Genomic DNA, 12,119 nt, shown 5'->3' with positions numbered 1-12,119 from the left:
GAGCAAAGAGGTTCTTCTGCGGTTGTACAGGGCCCTAGTGAGACCACACCTGGAGTATTGTGTGCAGTTTTGTCCACCTAATTTGAGGAAGGACATTCTTGCTATTGAGGGAGTGCAGCGTAGGTTTACAAGGTTAAATCTCGGGATGGCGGGACTGTCACATGCTGGGAGAATGGAGCGGCTGGGCTTGTACACTCTGGAGTTTAGAAGGATGAGAGGGAATGTTATTGAAACATATAAGATTGTTAAGGGTTTGGACATGCTAGAGGCAGGAAACATGTTCCCGATGTTGGGGGAGTCCAGAACCAGAGGCCACAGTTTAAGAATAAGAGGTAAGCCATTTAGAACGGAGATGAGGAAACACCTTTTCTCACAGAGAGTTGTGAGTCTGTGGAATTCTCTGCCTCAGAGGGCGGTGGAGGCCGGTACTCTGAGATACTTTCAAGAGAGAGCTAGATGGGTCTCTTAAAGATAGCGGTCAGGGGATATGGGGAGAAGGCAGGAACGGGGTACTGATTGGGGATGATCAGCCATGATCGCATTGAATGGCGGTGCTGGCTCGAAGGTCTGAATGGCCTACTCCTGCACCTATTGTCTATTGTCTATTGAAGCCGCCATGGAGAGTATCGAGAATTCTCGTGCTGTAGGTGGGTCACCAGGAGGTCTTAGTTGGTTGCCAGGAGGTTGAAGGTTCTCGTAGGTTCTCGTAGGTTGTAGCCGGTGCTGACCGGTGAATTTCATTGGCTCATTGGGAAAAAAAACCGTAAGCAGTAGTTTTCAGAACCAAGGATAACCGGTATGTTAATGTCCGCCGAGCATCATAGCCATGTATCTTCTTAAAAGTTGTCTCCACTCCTCCCCCCTTCTCCCCCTTCTCCCCCCTCTCCCACCCTCGTTTAAAGGATTTACTGTACACTGTGCTAGCCGTCTTAATTACAGTGCCAGCCTTCCTGTCCATCGCAGTGTGTGTCTGTATCACCTTGGCTTTGCACCATGTGAATTTCACTCAGACAGCGCTCCCCCGCTTGCCCTGTCCCCCGCTTGCATAACGGGCTGGTGAAGGAAGCTGTGTTGTGTGTGTGTATGTGTGTGTGTGTGTGTGTGTGTGTGTGTGGGTGTGTGGGTGTGTGGTGTGTGTGTGTGGTGTGTGTGTGTGTGTGTGGTGTGTGTGTGGTGTGTGTGGTGTGTGTGTGTGGTGTGTGTGTGTCTGTGTGTGTGTCTGTGTGTGTGTCTGTGTGTGTGTGTGTGTGTGTGCGTGTGTGTGTGTGTGTCTGTGTCTGTGTGTGTGTGTGTGTGTGTGTGTGTGTGTGTGTGTGTGTGTGTGTGTGTGTGTTCCACTCTGACAGTCGCCGTTCCAGTTGCCGTTTTTTTCAGTCACATGAAAAATCACCGGTGGGACAGGTGTTCCTATCTTAAATTGTTGGACTAATTGAGCAGAGAAGGTTGCAATGTGCTCAGCAGTAAGATGAGATACAGTTACTCAGTCTTATGTTTTGCTGTATTGGGATAGTTAATGAAATCAAGGACAGAGATCATAAGACACAAGAGATGCTGGATTTCAAATAAAAAACAAAATGCTGGTGGAACTCAATGGGTCAGGCATCAACTGTGGAGGGAAATGGACAGACAAAGTTTTGGATCTGAAGATGTATCCAGACCTGACAAGTCGTCTGTCCATTTGCCTCCACAGGTGTTGCCTGACCTGCTGAGTTCCTCCAGCGACATGTTTTGAGACATAGATTTAAACTAACAGGTGAGCAGTAGCTCCTGATCATCCTTGCAGACTGAGTAGGATTGTTGTATGAAGCCAGCACCCAATCTGGTAATGGTATTCTCAGAGGAGAGGAGGTGGTGGGTGAGCAGCAAATACGGTAATTAAAAGAATTCAAACTCTGCTTCACCTGGAAAGCTTATTTGTGGGAAGAAAGAAAATAAATTCACTAGTTTTGCATCACCTAATGTTGCATGTAAAGGTGTCATTGGATGGGTTAGGGTTGGGGTATTGGTGGTAATGGTAGAGTGAACAAGAGCATCTTTGGGAATGCTGGGGCAGGAGTGGGAAATGAGAATGGAGGCCCTATATTGGTTCTGGGAATAAGGAGAGGGGTGAGGGGACAAACACGGGAAATTTAACTCATCTGGCACAAAGCAATGTTACCAATAGTTGAAGGGAATCAATAGTTAAGGGCAAGGGAAATCATACTGGAAGTGGCAATATAAGTGGAAAGGATGGTGAAATAAGCATATGGAATGCTTTCCTTCATTAGTCGGGGCACTGAATATAAAAGTCATTTTGCAACTATACAACATCTTTGGTTTGGCCAATTTTGGAGAATTATGTGGGATTCTGGTTGCTGCTTTACAGGAAAGATACGGATGCTTTGGACAATGTGTAGAAGAGGTTAATTAGGATGTGGCCTGGATTGAAGAGAATTAACTATTATGAAGGTAGGACACACTTGGATTGTTTTCTCTGAAGCATTGTAGCATGAGGGGGTGATCTTATAGAGGTTTATAAAATTATGAGAAGCATTGATGGAGTAGAGACGATCAGAGTCTTTTTCCCCTAGTGGAAAAGTCAAATAATAGAGAGCATGGTTTTAAAATGTGAAGGGGAAAGTTTAAACAAAATTCACAATGCAAGTATTTTATACACGCAGAATGGTAGGTGCCTGCAATGTGCTGTTTAAGGGAGGTGGTGGGTTCAGATATGATAGGGAATATTTAGAGGCATTTAGTCAGACAAATAAGCAGGCTGAGAATGGTGGGATATGGAGCATGTGCATGCAGATAGGATTAGTTAATTTGGCATCATAGTCAATGGTACTCTATTGACAAGTGAACCTACTGTAATTGCAATGAAATTCCTTTTTTGCATTTGATTGTGCCTAATGTTTAGTACTGAACTGTATGCTTCTAAATTCCAATGAATATAAGCCCAGTCAATCCATTCTTAGTCTTTCCTTGGCCATAAAGGCCATTTGTCCATGCAGCAGCACTGGGTCAGAGTTGCAGGGGTTGACCTGGCCAGGCTATGTGTTCATTTCATCTACATCATGGGCTATGTTGTACTGTTTTGTGTTCTATGTTCTCATCAATTTGCGCATTACTAGCCTTTTCGGTTAAAACAGACTGTCATCCATGATTTCCGACAACTCGAACTTGACTACACGAGGAAAGGTGATTATCGTCAAAATGGATAAAATGGAAACAGTAAAGTTAAACAAAAATCAAATAGAGTTGCAACGTGGGAGAAAGTGTCATGAAGGTAGTTGGCGGTGTCTGTGGGCTTGTCATTAATACAGTCTGAAGAAGGGTCTTGACCCGAAACGTTACCCATTCTTTCTCTCCAGAGATGCTGCCTGTCTCGCTGAGTTACTCCAGCTTTTTATGTCTATTATACAGTTTGATCAATTGAGATGGCAAAATTAAGGAGGGAAGGGAAGATTCAAGATGGATGATGTGGCAGTGTGAACAGGCCCTTCGGCCCATAATATCCATGCTGAGCATGATGCCAAGACCAACTCATATCTGCCTGCACATAATCCATATCCCTCCATACCTTGCATATACATGTGCTTATCTAAAGTTGCATTGATGCCACTATAGTGTCTGCCTCCACAACTATCTTAAGCACCACTTTCCAGGCACCGACCACTCTCTCTAACAAAGGTACACACATTTTCTACATGTGATCGAGGGCTCCAGGCATCAGCGAACTGTGAAAAGACGTGGGAACTGAAATAGAAAACGTTTTGCAGATTCCACAAAGGCAGAGCTCTGATTTAGATCCATTTTGATTTTCCTAGTAACACCTCTTTAGTTGGAGATATTTAGGGTTGGAGAGTAGATGAGGCCAGCAACTCCGTTACTGTACACTGCAATGCCATTTTATTTTGTTCCGCTTCCTTTGAGGACACTGTGTATTTTCATTTTTTTCAAACATTGTGTAAACTTGAACAAAGCAATAATAGAGTGGCATACTGGATAGAATTTTTGGTGACGCAGGCAATGTAAATCTCATCATTTTCTTGTGGTTTACATGCCTTACCTCTTCTGTTATTTAATTTCCTCTGCTTTCTACCTCATCACAATTTTTTTTCTATCCCACCTTTTCTGAATTTATAATGTTTATTTAAAACCATAAGAAATAGTTACATGGGACATAAAACAAGACAGCACAGGAACAGGCCCTTTGGCCCTTAATGTCTGTGACAAACATGTTGCCAAGTTAAACTAATCTCCTCTGCTGCATGTATCCATATCCCTCCATTCTCTGCATATATATGCACCTTTCTAAAAGCCGCTAAAATGCCACTATAGTGCCTATCTCCACCACCACCCATGGCGGCATGTTCCAGGAGCAGAGGCAGCCAGCTCCACCATTCAAGAAATCTGTGGTTGATCCAATCTGAACCTCTAATCCACTTTTCTGGCTCTTCTCGTAGCTGAAATAGTTCCATCCAAGGTGAATTTCCTCTGCAGTGGTAGAAACACTAGAAACACTTATTGCATTTGTTAATTGTTTGGATGAGTACTTGAAGTCACATTAGATTGCATGGGAACCATGGAGAGATTTAGATTGCATGGGATTCAGGGGAGAATATTAGATCGCATGGGATGCAAGGAATTTTAGATCGCATGGGATCCTGACTGCATAGAAAATTGGCTTCATGGAAGGAAGCGGAGGGCGATGGTGGGCGGTTGTTTTTCTGACTGGAGGCCTATGGCTAGTGATGTGCTTTAGGGATCAGTGCTCGGCCCATTGCTGTTTGTCATCTATATCAATAATTTGGATGAACATGTACAAGGCAGACACTAAGGCGGGTTGTATTGTAGATAGTGAAGACGGCTATCAAAGATTACAGAAGGGTTGGTTGGGCAAGTGGGCTGAGGAATGGTTAATGGAGTATAGTGCAGATGAGTGTGAGCTGTTGCAATTTGGGAAGTCAAACCACGGCAGGACCTTTAAAGTGAATGGCAGGGCCCTGGGGAGTAGAAGGATCTAGTAATGCAGAAGGGTCTAGGGGAAAGACACAAAAAGTTGTAGTAACTCAGTGGGACAGGCAGCATCTCTGGAGAGAAGTAATGGGTGACGTTTCGGGTCGAGACCCTTCTTCAGGAGTGCAGGTACATTGTACCTTGAAAATGATATCACATGGTAGGGTAGTCAAAAGAAGGCTTTCGGCAAATTGGCATTCATCAGTCAGGGTATTCAGCATAGATGACAGGATAGATACAAAATGCTGGAGTAACTCAGCAGGACAGGCAGCATCTCTGGAGAGAAGGAATGGGTGATGCTTTGGGTTGATACCCTTCTTCAGGCCTCGGGTCTCGACACGAAACATCAACCAATCCTTCTCTCCAGAGAGGCTGCTTGTCCCACTGAGTTATACCAGCATTTTGTGTCTATCTTCGGTTCAAATGGGCATCTGCAGTTCCTTCCTACACATAGATGATAGGATGTTATGATACAGTTGTACAAGACATTGATGGGGCCACATTTGGAGTTTTGTGTTCGGGTTTGGTCACCCTGTTATTGGAAAGATATTGTTAAGCTCGAAAGAGTGCAGAGATTTACAAAGATTTTGCCAGGAGTTGAGGGCCTGAGCTATAGGGAGAGGTTGGGCAGGCTAGGAATTTATTCCGTGGAGCGCAAGAGGATGAGGGATGATCTTCTAGAGTTTATAGGATCATGAAAGGAATAGAAGGAGTAGATGCCCAGAGTCTTTTACCCAATGTAGGCGAATTATGAACTGGAGGACATAGGTTTAAGGTGAGAGGGGAACGATTTAATGGGAACCTGAGGGGCAACTTTTTCACTCAGACAGTGGTGGGTTTTTGGAACGAGCTGCCAGAAGAGGTAGTTGAGGCAGGTACAATAACAATATTTAAAAGACACTTGGACAGGTACATGGTTAGAAAAGGTTTAGATGGATAGGAACCAAATGCGAGCAGATCGGACTAGCTTAATTGGGGCATTTTGGCCGACATGGACGCGTTGGGCCAAAGGGCCTGGTTCTGTGCTGTAACACTATGACCCTATGACTGAAGTTAAAAACAAATTAAATGGCTTAAGTAAGGAATTTGAACAATAGAGTTCAGACATTAAATTAAGTGTGACTGCAATTTTTAGTATTGTTTTTGTCGTTAGATTTTTGTTGAAATCTGTCTGTAAAATTGTCATTTTTAAATTAGAAGGTTTTGTATTCGAGTCCCAAACCAAAAGCCTGAGTGCAAAACTAGAAAGACAATACTATGAGGCATCTAGGGAGCACAATATTTTTGGATGCATCATCTTTCAGAAGAGATGTTGAAATGATAGCATAGGTTTTCATCTCTGGGGACAAAATAGATCCCATGACAATATTTTGAAGCCTTTGTGCTGACAGACACAGATAAAAGTCTAATGACAAGAAGGGACAATGAGAATAACAGTCATTGTCAGCCGCATGTTTGATTTCTATTCAACAAACTGCAATTTCTGCGTCAAGCAATCATTTATTTTTCTCTAATTTCTCTTGAGGTCTTAATTAACCCCTCAAATCTTTTTGTAACTCATTTGATTTAACAGCACATTCAAATATTCAATCAAAAGGCAGACGGCATTGGAGGCTGATTCTCTGGATGCTTTCAAGAAAGAGTTAGATAGAGCTCTTAAAGATAGCGTCAGGGGATATGGCGAGAAGGCAGGAACGGGGTACTGATTGTGGATGATCAGCCATGATCATATTAAATGGCGTTGCTGGCTCGAAGGGCCGAATGGCCTACTCCTGAATCTATTGTCTATTGTCTATAAAAAGATCTGCTAGTTCGCAATGCAACGTTCAGTCTTTCAACAGGCTTCACAACATTGAAGCATTTAATAGTTTTCAATTTTGCAGAAGAGTGGGAAGGATATCTCCAATTATTTTGCCAGTGCTTATCTCTCAACAATCCTCATTAAAACAGTTGATCTGTCATTATCCCATTTTATTTTGTGCTATCTCTAATTCTGCAAAATGGTTGCAATTCCTACATTACCCTCTTGTTGTCAAAGCTCTTTGGGACACCGGAGGTCACGAGAGGCAATATGTGTCTCTTCCCACTCATTCACCAAAAGCAAATAGTTCATGCCCAGCCAAATAGGCTACTGGCCATTCTTTCCATCAACGGGACATCATTTAAGTGCCATTCTTGAAGGGGCACTGGATTTGGCCAGCAATTGTTTGGCTTTTCTCCACACCATCTCCTCCCATCTCCTCACTGTGGATGAGGAATCTGCTATATTTACCAGAAAGCAATCTATAAAACCATATCATGCTGCAATATTTCATACTCTCCTTCCAGAAAGATCAAGTGGATGCAGTATATTGTCATGCTGCCAAGTTGTGCATTATTACACTATTAGCAAATGAAAAATTGCACCACAATTGATCGGATAGAGAAAATGACACTGAGGTCATTTCTGAACTGAATTAGCAGGGGTTTAGTCTGTCAACTTCCGAGCAGACTTGATGGGGTTCAGCAAGCACAATTGGTATCATAGGCTTTACACAAAGAGACCCCTTCCCATTGAGCCAAGTGCCAAATTCTGTAATATTAAACAAATAAATTGATGTACTAAGAGAACAACAGCCAGATTATAATTGTGTAGGAAGGAACCGCAGATGTTGATTCAATTCGGGTCAAGATCCTTCTTCAGACTGAATGCATCATCTTTCAGACTGAAGAAGGATCTCGACCCATTCCAACGAATAGGGCGCGTTTTGGGTCGAGTCTTCGGGTCTGAAGAATGGTCTCAACCCGAAACGTCACCCATTTCTTCTCTCCAGAGATGCTGCCTGTCCCACTGAGTTACTCCAGCTTTATGTGTCTAGCCAGATTATTTTATTGTGCACTGTAGCATACAGATCTGGGGAAAAAATCCAGAAGGAAATAGTGGCTGGGATATTTTAAAACCATAACACCAAAGATAAATTTCCCACAGATGGGAAAATAGTGAGCACATGTTGGATTGTTATGGAGAAAAATCAGCAAGTTCAGCAAAGATTGAGGGTCAGAGCCAGGAACGTGTTTTCTGTGGCTTAGAAAGGCATTGTGTTGGTCATTTATTTACTCAGCCATCCAGAGAGCTGTCATTGAGGAGTTTACATGAAGCAGCATAACATTAGTCTCAAGTAGAGACGACAGATGGACAGTCCAAAGTTCAGCTGAAATAGATTTTACATTAATATATTTCAATGCATTGTAAATCGAATGTTAATTCAAGCAAAAATATTTTCAGAAATAGAAACATGCCCACTATATTTGGGAGAATGGGCAAATAAGTGGCAGATGGAATAGGGTGCAGCAGAGTGTGCAGTCATGCAATTTGGTGGTAAGAATAAAGGCGTACACTATTTTCTAAATTAGGAAAGGATTCCGAAATCGGAGATGCAAAGGGACTTGGGAGTGCTGGTGCAGGATTGCCAAAAGGTTCATTTCCAAGTAGAATCTGTAGTAAGGAAGGCAAATGCAATGTTAGCAATTGATTTCAAGAGGACTAGAATGTAAAAACAAAGATGTAATGCTGAGGCTATACAAGGCACTGGGCAGACAGCATTTAATGTATTGTGAGCAGTTTTAGGCCCCATAAATGAGGAGGAATGTGTTGCCATTGGAGAGGGTCCAGAGGGGGTTTACGAGAATGATCCCGGGGATGATTGGGTGAACATATGCTAAGCACACTGGACCTGTACTCGCTGGAGTATAGAAGGATGAGGGGGAACCTCATTGAAGCTTGGAAAGGCCTGGATAGAGTGAATGTGGAGAAGATATTTCCACTAGTGTGAGAGCCAGATGGCTTAGGCTCAGAATAAAAGGACGTACCTTTTGTAAGGAGACGAGCAGGAATTTTGTTAGTCTGAGGGTGATGAATCTGTGGAATTTGTCACCACAGACGGTTGTGGAGGCCAAGTCATTGGGTATTTTTTAAAGGAGGAGATTGACAGATACTTAATTAGTATGGGTGACAGGGCAGGAGAATGGGGTTGAGAGGAAAAGGTAGATTAGCCATGATTGAATGGCGGAGTCGACTCAATGGGCCAAACGACCTACGTCTGCCCTCATGACATGAACTTATACATATGTAAATAAATGGTCAAGACTGTCAAAACCAGGATATCTCACATTGGAACACACGTGGCAGGGTCGGCAGTGAAAGGCATAGCGTGCTGTAGGAAAATGAGAATTACCATTTACTCCCAGGTTGTGGATAGTCAAGATAACATCCCATTTATTCACCTTATTAGTTGCTCTGGATCTAGGTCCTGGTTCTAGCTCTTTGACGTGCCCCGACAGATTGTGGTGATGGACTGAGGGAATTTCTGTGTTTGAAGACTGTGTCAGTGAAGTAACTGTGAAATGGGTCCAAGTCAGGGTTGTGTCTGGCATAGAGATGGCGTTTATGCACCTACTTTAGATGAATCACAACTTGATTGAGCATTTTGATTCTTGCAATTTGACACATGTAAGAGAACCAAAAATTGTTTCAAAATATTAATATTTAAAAACAAATTGAGATGCTGCACAAAAGTCTACATCAAAAGGTGGCACAGTGGTGCAGTTGGACGAGGTTGGAACCTTTATACCCAGGTTGGAATTGTAACTTTAGGTGCTGTCTGCAAGGAGTTTGCACGTTCTCCCTGTGACTTTCCGCCAGGTGCTCCAGTTTCGTCCCATATTTCCAAGATGCCCGATTTGGAAGTAGTTGGCCTCTGTAAATTTCCCCTTGTGTGTACGGGGTGGATGAGAAAGTCAGATAACATAGAATTAGTGTGAATGCTGATCGACAGTTGGCGTGCACCCAGTGGCCGAAGGGCCTGTTTCCTTGTTGTATTTATTGTATTCAATCAATCAAAATTCTTTGAGTAAAGAATTGCGTTAATATGCTAACGGCTCCATTGTATTTGATATTAAATGCTAAATACATTGCTTTTGAATACTTGTAGACACAAGGAACTGCAGATGCTTGTTTACCAAATAAAAGCTCAAAGCACTGGAGTAACACATCATTTTAGACAGTGTTTCTGGAGGACATGAATAGGTGATGTTTTGAGTTGGGACTCTTCTTCAGATTTAGAATTCTTAATTATTTTCATTTGAAGAGTGCCAATGTGCATTAATTCACCGGGTTAAAATAAATGCTTTTCTAGATATTCTGTTGTGCTGCAGCAAGCAAGAATTTCACTGCCCTATCTGGGACATATGACAATAAAACACTCTTGACTCTTGACTAGTCAACAAAGAGCTTACAAATAGCCATTTTGTAACACTGGATACACTTGTGTCAATGTGAACATTGTTAACTCCCACAATGAGGAATGTGAATATGACCAGATTAATTGGGTGACACAATGGCGCAGTGGTAGAGTTGCTGCCTTACCCAGGTTCTGCACACCGCTCTCTCTCATCTTGACAGCCAGAAGGGGGGCTACGTGAGGATGCTGTTCATAGACTTCAGTTCAGCCTTCAACACGATAGTCCCCACCAGACTGGCCGAGAAGCTACTGGAATTAGGGCTCAACACCCCCCTGTGTGCCTGGGTCCTGGACTTTCTCACCGCCAGGCCCCAGGTAGTCAAGATGGGAGGGAATGCATCGAAGTCCCTCACCCTGAGCACAGGATCGCCCCAGGGTTGTGTCCTCAGCCCCCTATTGTACTCCCTATACACACATGACTGTGTGGCTAGGTTCAGCTCCAACTCAATAATCAAGTTTGCTGATGATACTGTGGTGGTGGGCCTGATCTCAGACAACGATGAGAAGGCCTACTGGGAGGAGGTGGCTGATCTGGCACTCTGGTGGCAGGACAACAGCCTCCTCTTGAACATCAAAAAAATTAAGGAGCTGATCGTGGACTTTAGGAGGGCACATCATCCGACGACGTACACACCAGTAAGGATAAATGGGGATACTGTGGATAGGGTGAGCTGTTTTAAATATCTGGGAGTCCACATCTCTGAGGATATGACATGGACATCACACGCTGCAGCACTCGTGAGTAAGGCAAGGCAGCGCCTTTACCATCTCAGGCAATTGAGGAAATTCAGAGTGTCTCCGAGGATCCTCCAGTGCTTCTACTCAGCAGCTGTGGAAAGCATTTTGTCCGGAAATATTACCATCTGGTTTGGGAATTGCTCTGCCCAGGACAAGAAGGCTCTGCAGAGAGTAGTGCGTTCGGCCGAACGCACTATGGGAACTTCACTTTCCCCCCTGCAGGAACTATACATCAGGAGGTGCAACTCCAGAGCCAATAAAATCATGGGAGACCCCTTACACCAGGGACTAACTTTTACTGTACTGCTTTTTAAAAAATTGCTGTTTTTTTCCCTTTTTCCTTCCACCCACAATATTTAACATGTAAAAGAATATGTGATTCTGTTCCATTCTGTTTGTAGTTTGTTTGGTTGTTTGTTTGTTTGTCTTTTTGCACAAAGTCCGCGAGCATTGCCACTTTACATTTCACTGCACATCTCGTATGTGTATGTGACGAATAAACTTGACTTGACCTGACTTGACTACAGCACCAGAGACTCAGACCACAGGTGTTGTCTGCACGGAGTTTGTACATTCTCCCTGTGAAGGCCTGGGTTTTATCCGGGTGCTCCGGTTTCCTCTCACACTCCAAAGACGTACAGGTTTGTAGGTTAATTAGCTTCTATAAATTGTAAATTGTCCCTCGTGTGTAGGATAGTGTAGTGTGGGGTGATCGATGGTCGGCGTCGACTCGGGTCAAAGGGCCTGTATCCACACTGTATCTCTAAAGTAGTCAGTTTTATCTATGTAGGTTTGGGAAAAAGCATTGCAGTGGATAACTCTTCTCCATAGATTTGAAATTCCATCATGAAATCTTTTAGGTGCACTTGGGAGAACAGATTGGGCTGCAACATATTGTGGTTCATATTACAAACATTAAAGCAGTTAGAATGTGCACTGCATGCAGCATCTCTAACAACGTAGCATTCCTTCAGTCGTACATTGGAGCCTCAGCCTAGAGTTTAGTCCTCGAGACTCTTGAGCAAATGTTGGCTCAGAAGCAAGAATACTGAAGAAGGGTCTCGACCCGAAACAACACCCATTCCTTCCACCCATACTACC

The 12,119-nt window shown here is 43.4% G+C and overlaps 1 protein-coding gene across 3 annotated transcripts in view; it reads left to right on the top strand.

The window, feature by feature from the left end:
• The window catches only part of cacnb4 (calcium voltage-gated channel auxiliary subunit beta 4), a 207,998-nt gene that overhangs the window by 37,219 nt on the left and 158,660 nt on the right, over positions 1-12,119 (top strand). Inside the window, exon 2 of one of the 3 annotated variants that reach the window (XM_033024809.1) lies at positions 2,366-2,448. The exons of the other annotated variants lie outside the window; for them this stretch is intronic. Within the exon in view, the coding sequence (XP_032880700.1) occupies positions 2,443-2,448 (6 nt within the window). The 5' untranslated portion in view covers positions 2,366-2,442. The remainder of the gene's footprint in view (positions 1-2,365; positions 2,449-12,119) is intronic. 3 annotated transcript variants of the gene reach the window in all.

This window comes from Amblyraja radiata, chromosome 7, assembly GCF_010909765.2.
Source record: "Amblyraja radiata isolate CabotCenter1 chromosome 7, sAmbRad1.1.pri, whole genome shotgun sequence".
NCBI classification, from domain to species: domain Eukaryota; kingdom Metazoa; phylum Chordata; class Chondrichthyes; order Rajiformes; family Rajidae; genus Amblyraja; species Amblyraja radiata.
This window is presented reverse-complemented; position numbering and strand designations above follow the sequence as displayed.